The sequence below is a fragment of the Mustelus asterias genome, chromosome 12 (genome assembly GCF_964213995.1).
Source record: "Mustelus asterias chromosome 12, sMusAst1.hap1.1, whole genome shotgun sequence".
In the NCBI taxonomy this organism is placed as follows: domain Eukaryota; kingdom Metazoa; phylum Chordata; class Chondrichthyes; order Carcharhiniformes; family Triakidae; genus Mustelus; species Mustelus asterias.
In genome coordinates, this window is record NC_135812.1 from 34030678 (window position 1) to 34057934 (window position 27257).

The following is a 27257-nucleotide window of genomic DNA, read 5'->3' on the forward strand; positions in this document are numbered from 1 at the left end:
TATTAGGATAGGCAGTAAATGCTGTGGCATCCTTACCCCATGAAATAATTAAACATGCCGTAGTGATTAGTGTTGATCAGAAGAATCTGCTTTATTGCAACATTAAAATTAAGCAAAATGAAGAAAATATTCTGTTCTTTTTCTGTACTTGGTGAATTTAATTATCTTTCCTTTCTAATTAGTGTAGAATACTTTGGATATATTTCTAACTATATATGCATTGCAGGAGAGGACCTTTTTATCATCATTAGGGATATGCATGTTCAACGTGAAGTTGTCATTTCTCTTTCAAATGTTGCAATTGCAGCATTTTCTATTTTCAGTTCAGAATTCCAGCATTTACAGTGCGATAGTTTCCTTATTACATTAGTAATCCTGGCCAGCAATGTGTCGAACATTGGGAAAGCAATGAGAGGTGGGCCTGGAAATGTCCAGTTGGAAGAAAGGCTCCTGTGAAGGTTGCCATCTTTTTTCAAGTCCAGATCAAGAAATGGGATGTTACAGGGCAGGGGTTAGAGGCAGTGTTCCCACTCAGCTGTGTATGTACATGGCTGAAAGATGTCTTGCCGACGTTATTCCAATTTTGGATATCATGAAAATAAATTTAAGGGGACTGAGCACTGAAAAAGCTTTTGGTGCACAACATCTTATGAAGTGCACTGGTTAGGGAACAGAGATGGGTTTCTGGGTACAGGAGAGATTTAGACGCTGAGTTGGTGTTCTGAGTGTCGAGCAAAGGGACATTGTGGCCATAGAAGTGATATTTGTTTCACTTCTGATCAAAATACATTGAAAACCTAAAAGCAAATGTAATCTCCATGTCATGAGAAAACCAAAAAACAAAAATCATCTTTTTTTCCATCTGTTTCCTGATCAGCCTTGCTTGGCTCAGTAGTAGCATTATGAGTTAGTGAACCATGGCTTCAGGTCCAACTCCAGAGACTTAGACACACAGGGTGAAATTTTCCCATCTCGCCCGCCACGGGAATCCTAGCAGGCGGGAAAGGACCATGCAAAGGTCCGTTGACCTCGGGAGGGATTTTCCTGTCTTTGGGGCGAGTGCGGCCAGAAAATCCCGTCCATAATCTGATACTCATGTAGTGCTGCACTGTTGGAAGTGCCATCTTTTGCTAAAATGTCCAACAGATGTTAATCTGTTCTCCCAGAGTGACATAAAACTCCCATTGCTCCATTAGAAGAAGAGTTAGGGAGTTCTCCTATTGTCCCAGCTCATCCCTCAGCAATGTCACTGAAACAGATTATCTGGCTATTTGTCTCATAATTGTCTGCACACTGCCTCTTTTAGTTGACTACATTACAACAATGACTATGTTTCATAAATTAATTGATTGTTAAGCTGTGAAGCATTTTGGAATGTCCTGTGGTTATGAAAGGTGCTATATAAAGTAAAAAGTTTAAATTTTATTGATAGATGCATGTTCCTTTATTTGTAGTTCCCAAAGGAAAATTACCATATAAAAGCATGTGTGAGTCTACCAGGGTTCAGTTTTAGCTTCAATTCTTTCAAACTGTATGTACGCCATATACATCTCTGTAAAATGTCACACTGCATACCCGCAGTACTAAGATTCATGCAGTTAGACTACAAGATTAGACTGGCAATTCATGTGGTGCAGTTCAGAGTTACCACACAATGAATACAGTCATTCTTATCTTTTTCATCAGGCCAAGGTGCGGGATCTTGAAGAAAAATGTCGGAGTCAGAGCATGCAGTTCAGCCTTCTCTCCCAGGAATTGGAACACTTCCGCCTGCAAGCGGGAAATATCGACCTGCTAACTAATACCCTTGTGAGCACAGACACACCTGGATTGCTGTCCCGCAGCCAGCCCCAGCTCCTAAATGAAGTGGAATTACCAATGGCAAAAGGTATCGGGCAGTGAGAGCCTAAGTTGCTGAAATATATGTAACAGGGACATTGAAAGTTCTCTCACACAAACTGCTTTGAGAAGCAGATCTACAATCCAATCTCAGACACAGAAACTTGACAAGGCCCACTTGACCTTGTCTGACATTACTGTGGGAGTTATATTAACCCTTTGCAATGTTGAGATGAAGGGAGTAATGTGAATGTGACTACAGCTCTCAGTGATCAATGACACCAGAGACGGGAAAAGATTTAGTTTAGCATTTCCCAGCATGTGGGTGAATGAGCCAGATTAGACCTTTGTGGTCTTCCTAGTGTTTCCTGAGAGTTTTCATAACTCCTCCTTTGCCCTGGTTGTGACTAAAACGCACAGTTATAGAGATCAAAGGAACTGTTGTCCCCAAAGAATAAGGTGGAAATTGTTAGATTCTGCCCTCCTGCTCCCTGCTGCCAGAATCGTGAGTAGTGTCAATCTCTCTTTTATAAATTTAGCTTCACTCAGCTCTGAAATCAGACACACTTACTCAAGAAACACTGAGGGTAAGGAATGGTAATTCAATCTATAGAAATCAATCCCATTTTTAGTTTAACATTAAAGTCCAATCTACTGCTATAGTAACTCTTAACAGAGCCCATCCATCATATTCCTTAGCTGTCCCATTAAAGTCCATTCTTTGGGTGCATTAAGTCTCTTAATTACGGGCTGTATATATATATATATAGTAAATAAACACAACGGACATAACTTCTGAGCTGCCCAGGGCTACGACTCCTCTAGCATTTTGTCTGTCTTATGAAATGAAGTGTTCTCTGGAATATTTATTTCCCGACCTTATAACCATGTTCCTAAAATTGTGATTAGATCTAAACAATTTATTTCTATTTGTGCCACTAATTCATCTATCTTATTGTGAATGCTCCACGCATTCAGATAACAAGGCTTTAATTTTAATTTTGTTTAACGAGTATTATTTGCATAGTCCATCGTACCATTGCCATTAAGCTCTGTTCCTTCCTGTCCCAATCCTGTCTTTACCCGAATCATTATACTGATCTGTTGCCTTGATATTTCTCTTTAGGTTTTGAAATTTCCTTTCAACTGAATCCTCCTGCACTTCACTTAGTTTAAAACCCTATCCACAGCCTAGTTTTATGATGCACTACGTCACTGATATAAGCTTCACAGTTTAAGTGGAGGTCACCACCACAGTATAGTTCCCTCTTTCCTCAGTACTGGTGCCATTATCTGATGAATCAAACTCCTTCTTCCTACATCTCTCTTTGAGCAATGATTTAGCTAGTTCTACCAATGTCATTGGTCCCTATGTGGGCCACGATAATAGGATCCTCTTTCTCTCATTTCAAGTTTGTGTCCAGTAATGAGGAGATCTCCTTAACCCTGGCACCAGGCTGGCAGCACAACCATTGGAACTCCTGGTCATGGCTGCCGGGAACAGTATCTATCCCCCTGACTATAGTGTCCTATCACTGCCACATTTCAGTGGCATTCTGCACCATGATGTCATAATCACTTTGCTCATCCACACTGCAGTCCTTGTTCTCATCCACATATGTAGCAAATACCTCGTACCTGATGGTCCAAGTCAGGGGCTGAAGCTCTTCCATCACTACATGCTGAATCCCCAGAACCTGCCTAACTTTTAGTCACAACATCCTGTTCCATTGACCAACTGTAAAATTCTGTTTAATCCGAGGGATGTGACTGCTTTCTAGAACAATACGTTTAGGTAACCCTCCCCCTCCCTAATGACCCGCAATGACTGCAGTTCGGATTGCAGTTTAGCAACTTTGAGCCAAAGTTGCTCAAAGTGCAGTTACTTACCACAGTCTGCTTGTGCTGGATTGCAGTGCAGTCCACAAACTGCCACATCTTGCAGTCACAGCACACCACCTGTTTAATCTTATTTATTTATCAAATTATAGAAGGTTTCTAGCTTCCTCTTGTCCCATCATGTCTGTGCCCACCTAATTCCACTTTGCAGTATTTGGTCCGTGGCACTGCAGGTTACAGCACTTTAACACTTAGATTTTTTAAACTAAATTAATAACCATTGAGCTGCAAGTCACAGGCTCTGAGATTGAAGACAGAAGAAAAATGCTCAAGAGCACTGGAGCAAAACAAAAGAATAAAATGGAGCACTGACATCCCCCTCTGTGCCAAATTTCCATTTGCATCAAATTCCTGACTTAGCAATCGATTCCCAAAGCATTCTGTGCATTAGAAAACACACCAAGTTATAGGGAGAGCTTATGATTCACAGCCAAGTTACAGCTTCTAAGAGATTAACACTTATTCAGGCAACCACTTTCAGTTGACTGACCTATAACTTTCAGGCAGTGAGGACAGCACTTTGGAACATGAAGGAATTACCACAATCTTTTTTGTTGCTCAATGGATTTCCTTGGTCATAAGTGTTTGTATCAAAAAACGCTGCTGAAAGCCTTTTGTGCACTGCAGTGAAAATTCTCTTTTCCTTTAGATGTGGAAAGTGTTCCTCTACCGGTTTTTCAGTCACCATGTCCAGCACCGCAAGAAGAGAAGCGGGAAGAGAAGCGGGAAGAAAGGCAGGAAGAAAAACAGGAAGACAAGCAGGAAGAAAAACAGGAAGACAAGCAGGAAGAAAAGCGGGAAGAAAAACAGGAAGCAACGCAAGAAGAGAAGCAGGAAGAGAAGCGTGAAGAAAATCAGGAAGAGCAGATTCCCAATGAACCAAAGGTTGAAACGATCTGCATCTCCCAGCAGTCAGAGGAGACGGCAACAGAAGTTGGCTCCATCACCAGCAAAATTGGACCAGAATCAACCCAGGGCTCCAGCAAAGGCACTCCCAAAACAGAGTCATCGCGAAGCACCCCAAAGTCTTGTACAACTCCAGAAGTAAGTCACAATAAAGCAACCTGACAGGTAGAACTGTTTCGCAGATTAACTTGTATGCTTTGCTTCAGTTAATGCAAGGGACATGGATGCAGGATGACATAGATTGGGACCTGAACATTGAGGGCACATGACATTTAAGAAGGACAGGAAGCAAAAGGTGGGTGAGTGGCTCTGCTAATTAGCACAGTAGAGAGGGGTGACCCAAGTTCAGGATACCTACATGTAGAAATAGTTGGGGTAGAGGTGAGAAATGATAAAGGCAAAAAGTCACTTGTGAGGGTGGTGTACAGGCCCTCTAACAGTAACCATATGGTAGGACGCAGTATAAAGAAAGAAAAATTGTCAGCTTGTCAGAGAGGTACGGTGATAATCTTAGGGGATTTTAATACATTTATAAACTAGATAAATCACAGGAGCAAAGATAGCTGAGGTGAGAAATTCATAAAATATTCATGGGATAGTTTCTTAGAACAGCACATTCTGGAGTCAGTCTGACAACAGGCTTTCCTTGACCTAGTATTGTGCAACGAGATGGATTAATTAATGATCTTATCGTGAAGATAACCCCAGGTAGAAGCAATCATAATGTGATTTAATTTTTCATTCACTTTGAGGGAGAGAAGAGTGAGTCTGAGACTAGTATTTTAAACTTAAATAAGGGAAATAATGAGGGCATGAAAGGAGAGCTTGATAAAGCGAACTGGCAAATTATGTTAAGAAATAGGTTGATGAAGATGCAATGATGGTCATTTAAGGGGATAATTCAGAATACACAGAATAGATACATTCCAACAAGACAGAAAAATTCTAAGGTAGGACCCACCATCCTTGGTTAACTAAAAAAATTAAAGAAAGTATCAAACTTATATATATAAAAACCATATATTATTGCAAAATCATAGAATCCCTACAGTGCAGAAGGAGGCCATTTTGCCCATCGAGTCTACACCGACCACAATCCCACCCAGGCCCTATTCCCGTAACCCCACATATTTGCCCTGTTAATCTTCTGACACTAGGATCAATTTAGCATCTTTCTACTGACTAACATAGTGCCACATAATCCCAACTACATTACCAGTGACTGGTTGGAGGGATCCCTCAATGGTATTAAATATAAGTACAGGATTAGGATAACAGAAGTATCACACAAGTGATGCTTCTGTTATCCTAATTCTGTACTTACATTTAATATCATTGAGGGATCCCTCCAACCAGTCACTGGTAATGTAGTTGGGATTATGTGGCAATATGTTAGTCAGTAGAAGTTGGTTGATTCCACTTGAGGGAGCCACATGTTTGTTAACAATTTTGTACCAACTTTACTCACTTATGTCCTCACTGAAACTGGAAACTACCTATTTATACTTGTCATGTTGTAATTGCACCACCCACCAGTGATGGTGCTATTTTGCCTCTGTTTCATAGGTTGGATTGTAATGAATCACCTCTGCTCTATCCAATTTTACTTGTGTATTTCCCAAAAGAGGAAACTCTGCCCTTCAGCCTTCCTGCAAGTGTTTGAAAGTTGCCTTGTTATGATTGATTGTTATTTATGAATTGCAGGTAGATACAGCCAGTGAAGTGGAGGAGTTGGACATTGACAATGTCTCATCCATTCCGGAGCCTGAGAGCAGAGTGACTGCAAAGTTGAAGGTGTTCATCGCGCGTTACAGGTAAATCCCTGTGATTGCTATTCTCTTTCATTTAATGACCAATAACCATGCCCTGTCGGAATAAACATTAAACTAAGCCTGCAGGTCTGATCACATTACTTGGTCTGGACGATGCAGATTACAATCTTATCCAGTATCAACTACCCAGCTAAAACCATGAAATGGAAAATTCAGTGTAGCCAGAATATCATTGGTCTCAACTATAATATGGGAGAAATAGATGGGGAAAGAGGCTGACAAGCCAAACTATATCCCAAAGGGGCAAGATTGCAACACTACCTTTGTTTAGAATTGCAGAATTGCTCTAATAGATTTGGATTTCCATGACCATAGAATGAAGAGAATGCACTTGAATACATTTCATAGGTATCTTAGCTTGCTGTTTCCTATTGGTCTTTGGGGTATTGTGTACAAGAATATTCAGTTAATATCACAGATTTTTGATTGAATTAATTCAGTGAAGAGAGTCACTCCCAGCAGAATGTCAGTGAAGTGATTGTCTTTATGAGGTGTGAATTTGTCGGGTGAATTTGTTTCTCAGGGGTTGGTGCAGGGTCACTTTGGCATGGTTTTTGAGATGATTCAGTCAGTTTTTCCTGAACGCTCTCTCTTCCAGTTACAATCCCTTTGATGGACCCAATGAAAACCCAGAGGCAGAACTGCCGCTAACAGCAGGAGAGTATATTTACGTGTATGGAGACATGGATGAAGATGGATTCTATGAAGGTTTGGCTGACATAAATACTATAGGATTGCATTCTTCATCTTTCTTGTGGCCAAAGTTGATTTTTTTGTATGCTTCTGCTCATACCCCGATACCAAGTTGGACTACACTGTAATACAATAGTACATAAACGGTGATAAAGGTCTTTCCATAACTGACCTGCAGCTTTCAAAAGCTGTCAAACCTCCACAAAGATCACTGCTGAAAGAGGCTTGCTGAGTTGTTGATGTGCATCTTGTGTATTGGTACACACTCTGTGCCAGTGGTGGAAGGAATACATTTTTCAGCTGGTGAATGAGGTACCAACCAAGCAGGCTGCTTTGTTCTGGAAAAGAAATTTTGATGAGTCTACAGCCCTGCCCCTATCAGCACGATAATTGGCTACTGATTATCCTGATTTTTTGGCTTCAGTCAGTTCCTGGCTAAAAAACCTCTCACCTCAACCTTAGAACAAACTTCTTCTGTTTCTGGATTTTATGGTGTCCTCTGACTTCGCCATCATCTTTCTAATTCTGCAACTGGCACTGTGCTTCCTGCATCCTCATTCCCATGACAGTACCATGATCAGTACTCCAATACTGTACCCCCAAGTAGTTTCTAGACTTCACTCACTGCACCTGTCTTTGAACTTGGACAACAGTTTGTCGATGCTCCATGCTGACTCTACCCTATCTACATTATCGGAACGCTACCATAGGGCATCTGATTTTAACTCTGAACTCCTTGTTATCTCTTATTTATTTCCTCTTTCCATTTCTTTCCTGTTTGCTGTCAGGACTTTATGGATTTTAACTTTTATGTGACTTGAGCTGAACCAATTTGCATATACATTTCGGCTGCTGAATCTATGGGTTGAATTTTATGGCAGGCGTGTTTCTCATGGGAAGGGGAGGCACTTCAAGTAGGGCAGGCACCAATCCCACCACCTTCCCTCTCACCCCCATAACATTGGAGACGCGAGTGGGTGCCAAAATTGGTGACCGCCTGCCATAGTCAACTAAGTAGTCAAGGGTCAATTAGGTTTGTTATGAAGCCAATTAACCCTGAAAATACACTGCCCACACCATATAGTGCTTGGCATGGGCAGCCTGGCGGGGCAGGCTGATTTTTTTCGCACTGAAATGTTTAACTGGTGGGAAGGAATGGGGTTTACTCTTCAGAGTCTGCCCTTTGCTGATCACAGGATGGGTCCTCCTAAGGTTGAACCTCTTCCTTCCTACCTGCTCCCTCCCTTAAACACAGTGCTTCTGATCCCTCAATCCTTTCCCTAACTCATCCCAACTCTCCCGGCTCAGGACGCTGGACTTACTTGTTCTGGGGATCCATATACCTTGGCCTTCTTCCTCTTCTGGCAACAGTCACTGATGTCTCCTTGACGTTGCTGGGACTGGAGAGCTTCCCACCAATTTGATTGATTGGCAGCTCCAGAGGGTGGGATATCCTCCCTAACGTGGACTGAAGTCCCACTCTGCCCTCGTTAATCCATCCCGCAGTGCTTTATGGCTGTAGGCAGGTCGGCTTGGACGATCCCAGCTCCAAGCTGGCATTGTTTCTGGGGAGTGTGCCACTACATATCTTCTGCCACCAAGACCACGGCAATGGGAGTATCTCACTTTTCACCAGATCACACCTTAGCTGTGCTCTCTACTCTTCTGGCACCTACCCCTCCTTTGAGAATCTCATCTTGTTCCACCCCTCTCACCTGGTTCTCTACAAGCCTCCCAAGTACGATAAAAGATTTCCCACCTAGATAGCTTCACTGCTTTCCTTCCTCAGCTGCTGCACAGAATGACTTCTCATCTTCAGTTATTTCAGCCTCTGTCTTAATTCGTCATGCTCTCTCCACTTTGAGTTCAGTGCCCCTTTTATCCTCCCTAAATCTCTCTCTCCATATAAATAGCTCACATTTCTCTCTAACCTCTCTTATTAGCCTCTCATATTTTTCTATATCTGCATTGTTTAACAGGACATTCAACCTTTGATAAGTTACCTTGGTAACTTTAGGACAGTTATTTTTTCTCTATGATTCTTATTACCTAATGTTAGGAATACTTGCCTAACACTGATGAGAAATATCAGATTTTATTCAGAGGATACAGTAATATCCTGACTGGGCAAACTACAGGTCAGTTGACTTTCCAAAAATACTTGCCTCAGCATATCCCATGTCAAGTTTTATTTGTGCCTTTTTCCTGGAAGATTCACTAATAGCAAATATATCTCACTGGAGGTTACATTAATATTTTAAAATGGCTTACTCCAGCAATTTTGCATGGAGTGACAACTCTCTTCAGTGATCTCAATGTGTTGCCATCACTAAATTTAAAGCCAAAAATATTTCTATACCTTTTATCCTAGTTTCTATCCTTACAACTCAGTGAATCAAGATAACGGCTGGAATTCTCTGACCTTGCCCCTGGCTGGGAGTCTCCGGTCCTGCTGCAGTGAATGGAGATTTAGCTGTGCGCCAAATTCTCCATTCTCGCTGGCAGAGGTGTCAGGGCGTACGACAGGGGAGAATTCCGGCCAAAGTTTTAGCCAATCTGCCCTATACACCGTTGAAATACAAGCGCTGACTGGTGTAATCATCACAGGTCTTTAGCTTCTTGCGACCAGAAAAATTTGTTCGGAATCATTGTAATCTTCATCATCTTCCTCAGGATTCTCTTAATCTTGATTCATTTCGAGGGCCCTGCCTTTCCTTTTCCGGCACTTCACTGCATAATGATACTTCAAATCACTATTAACTGGGCATTCCTGAAATTCATTTATCCATTATTTTTCTTTCAGTTTTGTCTTTTGCTGTAATTGATTGACCTGCTAAAGATCTGACAGTTATTGAGTCTTCTATCCTTTGTCATCACGGAATGTTCCATGAAGGCTGAAGGAAATGACTGTTTCCCCAGGGATTTTTTTTAAGGCAGCAGCCATCTGATGGAATCGCATCTCCTTCACTGAGAACAGAATACAGTTAGAACTAGTAACCTGTCAATGAGAGACACCTTTTCATAATACAGTCATTTAAACACTAGCACCAATCCAGCAAACCCCAGTTCAATGGGGTCAATCTTCTACACAGTCTGCTAAAGTCCATGACATATTTTTCCATGGAATGGACCAACTGTTGTCTGAAATTATCAAATTCTGACCACGCCTCACTTAACATTTTGGGCCCTATTTTGCCATGATTCTAAGTTCTGGGTGGACTTGAAACTGGGAGTGTTTCAGATCCGACTTTTAGACCCGTTCTCAGGCACCCCCATACACACTCTGCCTGAAAAAATATCAGCAATTCCGAATCACGCTGCAGAAACCTGTGGGTGGAGCTGAACACGCCCAAAATCCTGCAGCTCCGATTGGCACCTCCAACTGCGCATGCGCAGAAAAAAAAGATAGAATGCGGCTCCCCTGCCATATCCCTCACAGGTTAGATAGTGCCTCCCCCTGGCCCCCACAGACATTGCCCCACCCCCCCACGTTATCGCCCTGCCACCCAGACCGATTACGGGCCCCTCCACCCCACCAATCTCCGGCAGAGTGATTCCCCCCTGTCCTTGCCCCCCATTGATCACAGGCAGAGTGGCAGCGGACCCTCCTTCCCAGCCCCCCCCACTGATCTCAAGCAGAGTGGCAGTGGACCCCCCTTCCCCTCCACTGATCACAGGCAGAGTGGCAGTGGACCCCCACCCTCCCCACCGATCTCAAGCAGAGAGCCGTCGGATGCTCGGCACTTACCTCCTCACTAACTGGAGCACCTGAATTGGACTTATAAGGAGCATGTCTGTTTTGCGCCGATTCTGGATGGGGTGAACGCGGTGGTAAAGGGGGAAGTGCCGGTAAAGTTGGGCGTGCAGCCCATTAAGTCAATTTAAATGCATGCAAATGCATTTAAATGGCCGTCGCACCCATTTCCAATGCGGTCCAGATCACAGCCATTTTCAGGCCCTAGTAAAGGGGGAACTGGCGCGGAGGCGGGCGTGGATCGTGCTACTCACCTCATGTCCAACTTTACCAAGTTTTCGCGCCTGCGATGGTAAAATCGGGCCCTTTGTCTTTCTTGTAAATTTCATCCAAGAATAGAAGGTGCACGAAAGAATCTGGTGAATCGGAACAAATTATTCTGGCCACAAGGGATTTTAGTCCTGTGATGAATAAAGGAGCCATGGACTCCTTTAGTGCTAGTACTTCAACAGTATATAGTCCTTCATTAATATCAAATTGACAGACATACATCTCACAAAACGATTTATTCCGATTTTACTGCTGCCTCTTTGGTAGGGATTTGGCCCAGGTCTTCATACCCACTTCATTCTTCCACTCATTACATGGTTTGGACTCTGAGAACATACCCTGACAATTTGTACCTGCTTTCTGACATTATTTGATAATGGCTACTGTGATTTTGGTTCTCTGTGTGAAATTTCTTTCTTAGTTTCCGACCTCCCCCCACCATCCTCTGACACTGTGCTATGTTCCAGGAAGCCAGGTGGTGAAGGATAGAACAGGTGCCAATCTTTACGTGGTTTTATACGCATTTATTACACAGATACACATTACACCGTGCTAATCCTAATGCCACCACTCGCTTTCAGTGTGTTCCTATTTGATGAAGCACATGAGAAGCTCACCACCTGCATACAATTAACTGCAATTAATGTTCAATTAACAATGGGAGTTGTGCAGTGCAGTGTGTTGGATATGCAGTACATTGTGTCCAATGAATTTATGTTGCCTTTAGTGATTCAGCACAGTAGGGTGATAGAATTTTGTTCTGAATCATAGAATCCCTACAGTGCAGAAGGAAGCCGCTTGGCCCATTGAGCCTGCATCTATAACAATCCCATCCAGGCCCTATCCCCATAACTGCATGCATTTATCCTGCCAATCCCCTTGACATGGCCAATCAACCTAACCCGCACATCTTTGGACTGTGGGAGGAAACCAGAGCACCCGGAGGAAACCCACAGACAGGGCAGAACAGGCAAACTCCACACAGATAGTAACCCAAGGCCGGAATTAAACCAGGGTCCCTTGGGTTGTGAGGCAGCAGTGTGCCACCACTGTGCCACCGTGCCACCCACAAGATCTTCACAATCAATTCTCAAAAAGCCGGAAAACACGTACCAACCGACTCAATAACAGCGTCTTCCCTGAGGCCACCAGACTTTTGAATGGTCCTGACATATATTAAGCTGATCTTTCTCTTCACCCTGTATATAACTGCACCCTCTCCTTTCCTTCTCCCCTATGTACTCTATGAATGGTATGTTTTGTCTGTAACAGATCGCAAGAAACAATACTTCTCACTGCATCCCAATACATGTGACAATAATAAGTCAATTCAATTCAAACTCAAGGAGTCTTTGTAAACCATTATCAAACAATTTTTCAACCTGTTTTTCGTGATTGTTTGTGTTTCTCTGTTGGGGTTTTAACGTTTTGCACTAAAATGTGTCCTGAATTCATTTTCAGGAGAGCTGATGGACGGGAGAAGAGGATTGGTCCCCTCAAACTTCATTGAGCGTGTATCTGACGAGGATATGTTGACACTTCACCCCCCAGAACTCAACGAGTTATCTCACAGTTCATTCCAGGAGATCAGTTTTCACAGTGGCAGTGAGAAAAGCCTTCCACTGCGAAAGAACAGCATTGAAAAGCCAGAGAGCTCCAGCCCCCATGAAGAGCTCAGTCAGCATGCGTCACCAGTAAAGCTAGACAGCCTTGTGAGCAATGGTATTGATCTCGATGTGGAAGAGGTGGCCGAATACGACGAGGATGTGGTGCCTTACCCCAGGAAACTGAACCTGATCAAACAGCTTGCCAAAAGCATCATTGTTAGCTGGGAATCCCCTCTGGTGCCAGGTGGTTGGGGCACAATTTTCAGCTATAATATCTATGTGGATAAGGAGTTGCGGATGAATGTCAAGTTCGGTGCACAGACCAAAGCCGTAATAGAGCGACTAGACCTTAATGCTAAAGCTTACCGCATCTATGTGCAGTGTGTGACAGACAAAGGGAACTCTGATATAATATGTAGCAGCATGCTTGTGGGGAAAGATGTTTGCGTTGCACCTATGCAGTTGAAAGTTCAGGCTATTACCGCAACCTCAGCGGACATTTCTTGGTTGCCAAGCAACAGTAATTACACCCATGTGATTTTCCTCAATGAGGAGGAGTACACGGTGGTGAAAGCTGGGAGCTACTCCTACTCCCTGGTGAACCTGAGGCCTAATATGAAGTACAAGGTGAAAGTGGAGGCCAGACCACACCAAATACCATGGGAACTGCCACTGGACCGACGGCAACTCAAATGCACATGTACTCAGTTCTCAACCTTACCAGGAGGTCAGTAACATAATAAATTATGGCTTTAGCGCAAACATACTCAGCCACACTAGGTGTGGGGCGGTCAAACACAGCAGGTCAGGATGGGGGGGGAGTTGGGGGTAGCAGTGGCAGTAGTGGTGATGGTAGTTGTTCACAAACAGAGGTCCACAGTTTGATGGTATGATTGAAGGGGTAGGTTTTGAGGAGAAAGGTCGTGAGGTGAATGTCTTTTGCAGCACAATTCTGGAGTTGTGATGGCTGAAGCTTCCACCACCATTGGAAGTAGGGGATGCACATTCACAGTGTAGTGTGGCAGTACACCCATGCTAAATGGGACAGATTTCAAACAAATCTAGCAATGCAAGATTAGGCATATATGTGGTGCTGTGGGCCATCAGCAGCAGCAGAATTCTCTACAACCACAATCTGTAACCTCATGGCTGGTATATTCCCCCACTCTACCGTTACCAACCACCAAGCCAGGGGTTCAGTTGTGGTTGACTAAGAGTGCAAGAGTGCATGCCAAGCATAGCATCAGAAGAATGAGATGTCAACCTGGTGAAGCTACAATGCAGGACTATTTGCGTGCCGAACAGCCCATAAGCAGCAAATGACAGACAGAGCTAAGTAATCCCATAACCAATGGACCATATCAAAGCTCTGCTGTCCTGCCACATCCAGGTACAAATGGCAGTGGACAATAAAACAACTTGCTGGAGGCGGAGACTCCACAAATATCCCCTTCCTCAATGATGGGGGATCCGAGCGCGCCAGTACAAAAGACAAGGCTGAAGCATTTGCAACCATATTCAGCCAGAAATGCTGAGTGGGTTATCCAGCTCGGTCTCCTCCGGAGGTCCCCAGCATCACAGATGTTAGTCCTCAGCGAATTCGATTCACTTATGATATCAAGAAACAGCTGAAGGCAAATGGATACTGCAAAGGCAAGGGGCCCTGACAATAGTCCAGCAATAGTACTGAAGACTTGTGCTCCAGAACAAGCACGTCTAACCAAGCTATTCAGGTACAGTTACAACACAGGCATCTGCTCGACAAAATGGAAAATCACCCAAGTATGTCCTGTGTACAAAAAGCAGGTCTAATCCAACCTTGCCAATTACCACCCCATCAATCTACTGTCAATCATCAGTAAAGTGATGGAAGGAATCATCAATAGTGCTACCAAACAGCACTTACTCAGCTTCTGACCTCATTATAACCTGGGTTCAAACATGGACAAAACAGCAGAATGCCAGAGGTGAGGTAAGGGTGACTGCCCTTGACATCAAGGCAGTACGTGACCAGGTATGACATCAAGGGGCTCTAGCAAAACTGGAGTCATTGGGAATCGGGGAAAACCCTCTGCTGGTTTGGAGTCATACCTGGCACTAAGGATGATGGCTGTCATTGTTGAAGGCCAATCATTTCAGCTCCAAGACATCACTGCAAGAGTTCCTCAGGGTAGTGTCCTAGGCCCAACCATCTTCAGCTCCTTCACCAATGAGATTCCTTCCATCATAGCATCAGAATGGGGATATTCGCTGATGATTGCACAACATTCAGCACTATACGTGACTCCTCAGATACTGAAGCAGTCCATGTCCAAATGCAGCAAGACCTGGACAATATCCAGGCTTGGGCTGACAACTGACAAGTATCATTTGTGTCATACAAGTACCAGGCAATGACTATCTCCAACAAGAGAATTTAACCATTGCCCCTTGACATTCAATGGCATTATTGCTGAATCCCCCACTATCAACATCCTAGGATTACCATTGAGCAGACACTGAACTGGACTAGCCATATAAATACCTTGGCTATAGCGGCAGATCGTAGGGTAGGAATCCTGGGTGAGTAACTCACCCCCTGACTCCCCAAAGCCTGCACCATCAACAAGGCACAAGTCAGGAGTGTGATAGAATATTCCCCAGCTGCTTGGATGAGTGCAGTTCCAACAACACTCAAGAAGCTTGACATCATCCAGGACAAAGCAGCCCGCTTAATTGACAACCCATCCACAAACACCGCTCCCCCCCTCCCCCGCCCCTCAATGAACCTTTAGAAGGGCATGAGCAGCAGACCATCTGGTTCCCCTCCAAGACACTTACCATCCTGACTTGGAAATATGTCACTGTCACTACATCAAAATTCTGGAACCTCCCCCTAATAGCATTGTGGGTGTACCAACACTACAGCGACTTAAGCTGTTCAAGAAGGCAGCTCACCACCACCTTCTCAAAGGCAATTAGGGATGGGCAATAAATGTTGGTTTAACCAGCGATGCTCAAAATAATTTATATTTTAAAAAATCAGAGGTGTAGTAGTGGAGGGTTCTAGCTAGGATTTGGATATAAGATGGAGCAAAGAAGTGGGGGAAGGGGTGGGTTGGGATTTTTACACAAGAGTTTTGAAATCAATGTAAAGAGATGGAGGGAGATAATGAAATTTAGTGAGGCCAGAGGTGATAGGAGATTAGAATGTAGCATGGGATATAATGCAGGTAGCAGAGTTCTGGACCCTCTGCAGCTTGTGCAGGGAGCTCGGGATGCAGTGCAACCAATGTTGGAGAAATAAAGACTGCAAACAGCCAGAAAGGGGAGCACACGTTTGTGTGATTATTCTTTAATGGATGAATTCAGCAATTTGTATCATGTTTTACTGTTGAAACTTTCCTCATGTATCTCAGTCTTTCAACATCCTGTCTGAGCCAGTGCTGAACATTAGTACTGATCCCTGAAATAGGGAATGGAATCTTATGAGGCCTGTGAAGGCAGTGCTGGAGGCAGGAGTGAGAGGGAAATCTGAAAGATGGTTATTGAGTTGGTGGGCTGACACGTTCCCATCTCTGGGCGATCTTGCAGGACACAGATGAATTACAGAAGCAGCTTCCAGACCTGCAGGGGCAGGTCATCTATTCGTGGCCACTTGGGGCCAGATTGGGAGAACTGGGACCTTACTGGTGGCAAATGGGCCCGGCCTTGCGGTCAAAGACCACAGCAGGTCTCTGGAGGTGGCCTTCTTGCAGTAGACTGGGGGAGAGTGAGGTTTTTTTATTCATCTGCACCCTCACTTCTCAAGAGCCAATTCTGCTATCGATTAATTACTGGGACCGGCGGCCACCCTGTGAAGGGGGTCCTCCTCCACAGCGATAGCCTAGCAGCTGTGGCCATGAATAATTTTATTAATTTTGTAATTCTTCTGAGGTCACCTCCAGTCCCCATGTTTTCCTGCCTGCCACAGCCGTACCCATCCTGCTGAGTGGGATTTCCTGGACGACATCATGGCAGGCCCTCCTAATGGGCCAACCAACCACTTGGCGTCCTTAATTGGATGGTGCTTCCAAAGACCTCCAAGTGGTAGGCAGCCAGTTGAAAGAATCTGTTCCTCGTATGATCATGATCTAAACACATTGATCCACTCGTGGAAATCAGCAGGTCATAGCGAAAGGTGGTTATTCTGCCAAAGATTGTAAAATCCACAAAAGAGTATGTTTCAGATTGTCCACCTTACCAGTGTTGGCAGTAGCAGAATGCCACATAACCATAATTTCAAGAAGGCTTTAACCTCTGGCTATATATGAGAGAAGTAGCCCTTAGCTGCCGTTTGAGTTAATATGACATTTATTGAACTGATTGGCTGAATACTGCAATTTCATAGCTCACAAAAACGGTGCATTGTGTCCTCAATTTTGCATAGTGCAAATAAGTGTGTTTAGGTCTGAAAAAAGCTCCTTCTTATGGCATATCTGGAGTTTGAGACAATATTGCAGAGGAAGGGTGATTAATGTTATTGATAAAGAATGTGTGCTGTGAGGAGAGAACACTGCTAGCTGTCCGTATGGGAACCACGTCACAGACTCTTGCCCACCTTTGCTGACGCTTGGCAGTGCCACCTGTCTCCCACCCACCCTTGCCATCTTTCGCTCTTCCTCTCTCATGTACGTTAGTCTATACTTGTTAACTCCACACCCTCACTCCCTTAGCCACAGTATCTAATTTGTCCTCACCCACACTCACAGATTAGATTGCATAAGAAATGCAAGCAGGTGTAAACCTTGCGGTCCCTCAAGCGTGCTCTGCTGTTGAATAATCTTCAGCATCAATTCCACTTTACCGATTCATTTGGAGTCTCAAAATCTATTGATCTCAGCCTTGAATATACTCAACAATGGAGCATCCAAATACTGTGAGGGTTGACTCAAAACCCTTTGCGTGAAGAAATGTCTCTGCCTATCAGTCATAAATGGCTTACCCCTCATCTTGAGATGATGGCCCTAGTTCCAGACTCTTGTGCCAAAGGAAATAGTCTCTCAGCATCTACCAAGTCAACCATCTCATAATCTCATGAGTTTCACCAGGGGAAAATGGTCATACGAATGTTGAATGTCAGAGAAAAATGGTTAGATTGTCTCTCGATGAAAATGATAATTTGCCTGGCGCTAGTGCGGCACTAATGTTACTTGTCATTTAACAACCCAAGCCTGAGTGTTAGTTAGGCCTTGCTGCATGTGGGCACAAACTGAATTGAGCACTGTGCAATCATTAGTGAGCATACCCCCTTCTGACCTGACGATGGAGGAAAGGTCCCTAATGAAGCAGCTTCTTGAGATACTTCTTGAGGAATTCATGCCCTGAGGTTGAGATGATTTGCCATTAACAACCACAAACCACTTCCTTTGTGCGAGGTATGATTCCAGCCAGTGGAAAGCTTCCTCCTATGGATTTCATTTCTACCCAACACCTTGATGCTACATTTGGTTAAATACTGACTTGACTTTGTACAGTCTCTCTCACCTCGTCTCTGGAATTCAGCTCTTATGTTCATATTTGGACCAAAGCTGTAATGAGAAGTGGAAGTGGGTGCAGACCTCAAATCTGCACCAGTGAACAAGTTATTACTGATAGCACTATCAATGACACCTTCCATAACTTTATGATGTCTGAGAGTAGACTGACGGTGCAATAATTGGCTGAATTAAACTTGCCTTTCTTTTATGGATAGGGCATATGTGGACATAGAATTCGTACAGTACAGAAGGAGACCATTCGGCCCATCAAGTCTGTACTGACCACAATCCCACCCAGGCCCTATTCCCATAACCCCACACATTTACCCTTCTAATCCCACTGACACTGGGGTCAATTTAGCATGGCCAATCCACCTAACCAGCGCATCTTTGGACTGTGGGAGGAAACTGGAGCACCTGGAGGAAACCCACGCAGAGAAAGTGCAAACTCCACACAAACCCGAAGCCAGAATTGAACCTGGGTCCCTGGCGCTGTGAATGAGCAGCGCTAACCACTGTGCTGCCCTGTGGCAATATGTGGACAATTTTACACTTTATTGGATAGAAGTCAGTGTTGTCACTGGAAATACTTGGGTAGCGATGCAACTAGTTCTGGAGCACAAGCCTTCAGCACGATAATTGGGATGTTGTCGGGAACCATAGTTTTTGGGGTATCTGATGTACTCAGTCATTTCTCGACATCGCAGCGAGGACGGATTAGCTACAGATTAGCATCTGATCTGATGGGGATATCAGCAAGCAGATGAGATAGATCATTCACTCAAAGCTTCGAGCTGAAGCTGGTTTCAAAGATTTCAACCATCTACTGCACTGGTAGTCCGGAGACCTCATGATCCAGGGACCTGAGTTCAAAACCTACCAGAGCATCTGGTGAATTTTAGTTCAGTTAATTAAATAAAATTCTGGAATAAAAACTGAGTTCAGTATCAGTAATGGTGACAATGAAAAGAATGGATTGCATTAAAAACCCAGCTATTTCACTAATGTCTATTCGGAATGGGAAACTATTGTCATTAGCCAGTGTGATTCTAGATCCACAGCAATATGGTTAACTCTTAACTGCTACCTGAGATGGCCGAGCAAGCCCGTCAATTTTATTAAAACATTGATGAAAAAATTGAATAAGAGTAAGACTAGACAGACCGCTTAGCTTCGACCTAGATGACATGACAAAGGCACACCCACTGCAGTCAAGCCTGCAAAGTACAACAGACAAGGCCTTTGTAACCATCTTCAGCCTTGTCTTTTGTACTGACATGCTGGGCTCCTCCGTGATCTTGGATGAGGATGTTTGCGGAGCTTCCTCCCCGGTTAGTTATTTAATTGTCCACCATCATTTACGCCTGAATGTGGTAGGAATACAAAGTTTAGATACGGTGGTTTTGGGCTCATTTAGCTCAGTTCATATCATGCTGCTTCCATTGTTTGATATGCATGTAGTCTTGTGTTGTAGCTTCACCAGGTTGGCACCTCATTTTTAGATATGCTACTGCCATGCTCTTTGCATTGCTCACCAATCCAGCGTTTGTCCCTTTACTTAATGGTAATGGTATGTGAGAATAGCCAGGCCATGAGATTACATACAGATTGTGGTGGAATGACAGTCTGCCTGCAGCACCTCCTGTTCTCAGTCTATCCCATTTATCGGGTAGTCATGCATACGACAATGGATGGTGTCCTCTGTGTGATAACAGGACTCTGTCTCCAAAAACACCTTTTTAGTGGTCATTCCTACCACTAACATGTACAGATGCCTCTGTATGGGTAGATCAGTGAGGACGTGATCAAATAGCTTTTTTTCCGTCTTGTTCTTTCCCTCACCGCCTCTGTGTCATTCTGGAATATTTGTTCTTTAGGTCTTACCCAGCTGGGTCAGTAGTGGTGCTACTGAGTCACTCTTGGTGTTAGACATTGAGGTCCCCCACCCAGAGTACATTCTGTGCCCTTGCTAATCTCAGTGATTCTTCCAAGTGATGTTCAGTGTGGAGGAGCGCTCATTCAGTAGCTGAGGGAGAGTGGTAGATGCTAATTAGCAGGACGTTTACTTGCCCATGTTTGACCTGATGCCATGAGACTTCATGGGGTATGGGGTCAATGTTGAAGAATTCCAACGTCTCCACATCTGGCGGGTCTATCCTGCTGCTGTGTAGGACATATCTGGGGAGAGTGATGGAGAAGCCTGGGGTTTTGTCTGAAAGAAGTGATTTTGTAAGTATAACTGTGTAAAGCTGTCTATGGAACTACTCTCCAATTTCCGTACTTGTCTCCACATGTTACAGAGAAGAAGGGCTTTTCAGGGTTGACTGCAGTGGGTGTGCCTTTGTCATGTCTGGTGTCTATGTTAGTGCTGGGTACTCTTATTTGGTTTCATTCTTATTCGACTTTTTCATCAATGTTTTGATACAATTGATTGTCTCTCTCGGCCATTTCAAATGGCAAGTAAGAGTTAACCATATTGCTGGAATCACATTGGGTAAGGATGAGATTCCCTTTCCGAAAGGACATTAATGAAATAGTTGAGTTTTAATGACAATGTATTAATTTCATTGTCACCATTACTGATACCCAATTTCTATTCCAGATCTTTATTCAATTAGCTGAAATTAAATTCACCAGCTGCCCTGGTAGCATTTGAACTCATGTCTCTAGAGCATTTGTTGAAGTCTGGATTACTAATGCAATAACATAACCATATTGCTGCTGTTCCCAGGTGTTAACTCGCCAAATCCCTGACACTTCCTTACTCTTGTACTCCAACCTTCTTGCAATAAAGGCCACAATACATTTGCCTTCCTCATTGTTTGCTGTATCTGTATGTTAACCTTCTGTGATTTGTGTATGAGGACATCCGAATCCCTTTGAATGTGAACATTTAAGTGGATCTCACCAATTTTTAAAAAAACTGTATTTTTCTTTTCTCCCTGTCAGTTACTAACCTCATATTTCCTCATGTTATCACACTATCTACTGCCTCCTTGCCCCCTCAATTACTCTGTCTATATCCCTTTGCAAATTCGTTATTTCCTCCTCACAGCTTAGTTCCCAAGCTAGCTTTGTATCATCAGCAAAGTTGTGTACATTACACTCAGTCCCTTCATCATATTCTTTAATATAGATGTTAAATAGCTGAGCCTACAGTATGCGATTAGTAACTGGTCCCATTATAACAGCTGCAGGTCTGTTTAAGCAAATTGATGGAGATTCCAGTGTGCCTGTGCCAAGTGGTGTAGACCTAGTCTTGAATGTGCTGACTGGTCCCTGTCTGACTGACATTGTTATTAATACAGGTCCTCCTGACGCCCCACTGGATGTCCAGATAGAAGCATGTCCCACCCCTGGGATTGTGTTAATTAGTTGGTTACCAGTGACTATAGATGCTGCAGGGACCTCAAATGGCGTGCGAGTCACTGGATATGCTGTCTATGCTGATGGGCAGAAGGTAAAACTAATTTTCATTCCCTGTGAGTGATTCCTACTTAGTCTCTGGGTATAATTGTTCAAGTTTTTAAAAGTTTATTTATTAGTCACAAATACGCTTACATTAACACCGCAGTGAAGTTACTGTGAAAATCCCCTAGTCGCCACACTCCGGCGCCTATTCGGGTGCACTGAGAGAGAATTTAGCATAGCCAATGCACCTAACCAGCACATCTTTTGGACTGTAGGAGGAAACCGGAGTACCCGGATGAAACACACGCAGACATGGTGCAGACTTCACACAGACAGTGACCCAAGGCAGGAATTGAACCCAGCTCCCTAGAACTGTGAAGCAGCTAACCAGTGTGCCACCATGCTGCCCCTGCACACTTTCATACAGTCCTGTTGTTGCCTGCTGTGCTCTCTGTTTCACAATTCTCAATGTGACTACCTATCGTACAATGGGAATTACCATTTGTGAGCATTAGGCACAGTGTGATCCTACCTTGAGAGTACAGCACCTCTTGTGGATTGCATAGCATGCTGCCCAGTGAAAGAACCAGCAAAATCAGTGCTCAGATGATGCAGTTTAAGTATATGAACTCGGTTCTAATTAGCATGTTAGGTTGTGAGTAACTGAGAACAAGGGATACAATGGAAAGTTGTGAAACTGCAGCTACCTTGTGACCCATTGCAACTTCCCCCATCGGTGACAACTACTTGGGAAAGTAAAGGTGATGCGCACCCATTCATAAATATTTTTGGCATTGATCGTGCTCCCTTTGGCTTGCCCTCCAAATTTCACATTTTCTCCTACGCCCCTCCCAACTGGTTGTGTCTATGGATGACCCCAGTTACATCACTGCCATTTGAAGCAGTCCTCGTGTGTAGCCTACACCAATTCCATTTGAATGCAGTTCATCGAATGCTGCATTGATTAGTAGGAGAGTAATGTGTGACAGAAAATGGGCATAAACTCAGCAAACTGAGGTTGTCTGCTTCACTCTGAATGATGGCTCCTTGAAAAATTGACACATATGTCACTGGCTTTAATTGAGTGAATAACAGGTAAGATTTGATGTAACTTAACCTGTGATTCTCAGTATAACTTTTTCTGATTTCTTCTCAGATTATTGAAGTGGCATCTCCTACAGCTGGTAGTGTGCTAATAAGACCCTGCCAGATTCAGTTTCTCCAGATTTCGAAGAAACTCACTGTTCGCACCATGTCTCCTTACGGTGAATCAGCAGACTCTAACCCCATCAAAATTCCTCAAACACTGTTTACATTCCCTCTGCACTCTGTGCCATTACAGACCGCCCCTGAAGTATGTGCCCATCTGGACAATAGTCTTCCTCCCAGTAAAGAATTGCCCAGTGTGGATTTTAAGAATGAATCTGATGATCTGCCTGGCAAGGCAGAGATGGCCTCTGACAAGGTTCTCAACTGTGAGAGTGCCATGAGCTATAACGGGAGCGAGCAGGGAAGCTTTCCATCTGCTTTTCAGACTCCGAGTCAAGTGGTCGATGCAATGCCAAATTCAAGAAGTGTCACTTTTGAAGAACCAGCACCTGCTCAAAGAGATGATACCAAAATGGAACAACATTTGAAGGTAGGTGGAGCTTGCGTTCATCAGTGCACCAAGCAGCTATGATAACAAACTTCCCTGTAACAACCATTACATTAAATTGAGTTTTATAGCACTGTGTTATGGGAATGCGCAAATATATTACCAAATGTTCCATTATGGGGATAAAAGTATTAACAGAGAAGTTATCTCTTTGGACATTGGTTTCAGTTGCCCAATTTGGGGCAGAGACTGGTTTGAAGTGACTGACCTTACTCTGGGTAGCTGGTTTTGCAGGAGATGCATGGTTTAGGGAGGGGCTGTCTGATTTAGTAAAGAAGGTGGCTTTCTGGGCATGATTTTCAGGAACACAGTGACATGTCTGTTTCAGAGAGTGGCTGGTTTTCAGTACTAACTTTAAGAGACATGTTGGGGGTGATTCTCCCATCCTGATGCGCTAGTTTTTCGCGTGTCGGGCCGGGGGAATTGCGTGTGGGCCGATTCACGGGATTTGCGCATGAGTTCCTGACGTGCGGGCATCTCCGAGCGCCGGATATCCGGCGCAGTTGGGACCATGCTGGGAACTGCTGGGACCAGCAGGTAAGTCATTTTAATCTTATTTTAATGTTATATAAATGTCATTATCGGGCCCGGGACTGAGGTCTCCGGGCCCACTAACATCACCCACCCCGCCGGTAAAATTTCACTCCGGAGTGAACGGGGAGGCAATCGAGGCCCTGCATGGAGTCAGGCAGCAGGGGCAGGGGGGGTTGTGCCCCTGTGCCCCTGCCACTGCCCAAGGGGCAAAGTGCCCATTCCCAGGGGGGCACCTTGGCACTGCAGATCGGGCATCAGGCAGTGCCAAGAGGGCCGGGCCTTCTGGTGCCAGGGCCGAGGGCGAGTGGTGGGGGTGGGGGGCTCCAGCTGCCAATCTGCATGGGGATCAATCGGGCCTGGTGGGAGGCCAGTGATCGGGGCGGTCTGGTGGGGGTGGTCTGCCTCCCGTGGGAGTGGGGTCTGCCGGGTGGGGAGGGTATGGACGGGATCGTCACTGCTGAGGAGGGGTGGGGATGGGGGGCTGGAGATCGTGGCGCTCCGGGATGGGGGGGGGTGGTCGTGGCTGGCTCGGGAATGCTCATGGGGGCAGCGATCTGGCTGTGGGGATGTTAGGAGGGGCAGCACTGCAAAGGTCCTGGGCTGGCTTGCGATCAAGCTGGCCAGCAAAAGGGAGGCTGACAGTTTGGGGCCACTGTGCATGCGCAGAGTTCCGGAACTGCCAGACTCTGGCGTGAATAGGCCCTGACCCCCGAGCTTTTAATGACATTCACGATTGTGGCCTCTGCATTGCACAGAGTTTGGGAGATTCAAGTCTGAACTCCCACTGAAAAGAAAATCATGATTTACACCAGTTTTCCTGCAAATTCAGCACTTCAAGCTTTTTTGGGAGAATCACCCCCGTTGTTTTTGGTAACTGGATTGGGGAAAACCTGGTATATGGTTTGCTCAAGACAACTGATTTCCTCCATTACAATAGTGACAACATTTCCAAAGCACTTCATTAGCTATAAAGCACTTACGGACTTCCTGAGGTTGTGAAAAGGATATCTAAGATGCAAATCTTTTTTTCAGAGACTGGGTTAGTGGGATATAGTCTCACTGATTAATATTCAGGCTACTTTGGTTTCCATTGAAGTTCTGTCTAGTCTCCATGGGTAATCGCAAAGACACTAAGGTCAAAATGCTTACACCCACCTGCAAATTCTGGAATTTCATGTGACTATTTGGAACATCTAATAAGCCCCAAAAGTTGGTGTCAGCAAAAGTTAACATAATCAACCGATCTGTTTACAGGATGGTGCTGCAGATTTACTGAATTGTCGTAAGGAGGACAAAGTTGAGGAACAACCGAAAGATGACACGCAAGGGATGGAAAATGCTCAAATGAAGAGGCCAGTTGGCTCACTTGAGGATTTTCTTGTGGACTCTGAGCAGAAGGAAGATTCCGTTGTCTGTAATACATACGCTAAAGAAGATTCTGATGAGAAAGTTCTGGAAAGTGATTCAAGTGACCAGAGGGTAGAGACCACCAGAAGTATGGAAGCATCAGCCAGAACTCTTCCACAAGAGTCAGAGGACAGTGTTTCCGCAAGTAGTGTCAGGGTGCCATCTATTGAGGAATTTCTGACTAATTCCGAATTAAAGCAGGAAGAAGTGCTCGTTCCAGGGGAGGAGCAAGTGACTGATGAGAGCCAGCTCACGTCGGAAGAGATTAATCAGGTTTGTGAAGTGTAAAATTGGTGAGTCTCTGATGCTTTCTTCAAATATCACATGAATAAGCCAAGAGTCCCCTCTGGATAAAATTAAGTATTTACTGCATATGGTAAAGGTGAAAACCAGGTGCAGCATTCATTTTGGGCACTTCCATTCATCCTTGGGACCTGTTTCAAATCCAGGCCTGAGTGATGAGATGGAAGCTTCAATATTGGAGTATTGGAATCATCCCAAGTTTCTTACAGGTATGAATATAAAATTATTGGAAGTCAGGTGAAATTGGGCTCTGCCTTTTCACCCTATGGCTTATGTTAAAATGCAGACCAGGTATTGAGCAATGCAAGAATTTACTAGTGCCGTTCACACCGCCAACATCGGGTGTTTGATGTCGTTTGGATTTTAATCCACTTACTCTCTCACAGAGACCATCTTTATTTAACCCCTAATACATGGAGTAAATAAGAAACACAACAAGACCTATCTGAAGGCTATATTAGTCTATTCTGCTCATCTCATAGCCAGCCAATATTTGTCCTTGTTGCCAGCTGCCTTTGATTGCTAGATAATGCATGCTAACGTTCTTGCTATTCACCTTGCAATTTAATGTGGTTTAGCTGTTGGTAAAGCTCTTCTAATACATCTTAATATTCAGATTTCCAACATTCACAGTATTCTGTTTTTGTTTCATCGTTCTTCTGGTTAGGGATGTTCAAAACTGATTTTCCCTTAAGGGATTAAAAAGAAAATGAGCTGAGGCACTCGCAATCGATTTCACATCAGCACAAATTGACAGTGCAGATTACTTCAATGGACATTAATAATGTTTGAAAGGCTGCAAAGCCGGTGACAAACTGAATGGAGGAACGGGTAGAATGATTGGTGCATCGGTACACTGCACAATCAGCTGCATCAGAGAGTGGAATGGCAATTCCCAATCATTCACAATATGATGAGCAACAAATCTCAGGACTGTTAACTGTCAAGCAGCAAGGGTCGCCCGTAAAGAAAAAGTAGGTCAGAGGGCATGTGAAAGCAGAGGCGAGAGGTAGCAGGAGGAGAGATTATTCCTCCAGTATTGTGGCCTAGGAATAAGAACCTGAGGAGGTGAAAATGGTTTCTGAAATTGAAGTAATTAGTGTCTCTACTCTGGAATATTCACTAACAATGGAACACAAGTTTTGTTTTATGTACAAAGAGAAAGTTTCCCTGTCAAGGGATTATCACAGATTGTTACGATACATTAAGTACAATTATTAATAGCAATTCAAATTTCGGTCTGTTTCAGTCTTTGCTCAAATCAAAAATTCCATTGAAGTTCGTTACTTTTCTGGAGAAACTCACAGTGAGGAGCATTCATTAATCTTTTGCCAATCGTCCTTTAGCCTCACCCTGACCTACAGGGTTCCCTTTCCATTTCCCTCTTGAATCTTAGCTCCTCTTTCTGTGAACCCAGAGTTTTCGGTGATGGTCCTTTTATGATGTTGGTCACACATGCTTTCTTTTTGGAGGGTGAGGTGATCATACTATAGGTTTATTTGTGTCATGGCGCTTTGCCCCATACGAGTCATTTATATCAAGAATATGAGGTGAATGTGCCTTGTGCCTTTAAGATAAATGTCCTTAAAACATAGCAGAAGCCATTGTAGCAGCCAAAGTGAGTTCAGAATGGTTAAGATGGATGGG

General features: G+C 44.1%; 1 protein-coding gene across 1 annotated transcript in view; it reads left to right on the forward strand.

Moving 5' to 3' along the window:
* Positions 1-27257, forward strand: part of tspoap1 (TSPO associated protein 1) — a 286284-nt gene that overhangs the window by 213965 nt on the left and 45062 nt on the right. The window contains exons 12-19 of the mRNA XM_078225016.1: positions 1687-1888; positions 4388-4782; positions 6349-6458; positions 7075-7184; positions 12655-13527; positions 21607-21758; positions 22866-23348; positions 25155-25580. Coding sequence (XP_078081142.1) covers positions 1687-1888; positions 4388-4782; positions 6349-6458; positions 7075-7184; positions 12655-13527; positions 21607-21758; positions 22866-23348; positions 25155-25580 — 2751 coding nt within the window. The remainder of the gene's footprint in view (positions 1-1686; positions 1889-4387; positions 4783-6348; positions 6459-7074; positions 7185-12654; positions 13528-21606; positions 21759-22865; positions 23349-25154; positions 25581-27257) is intronic.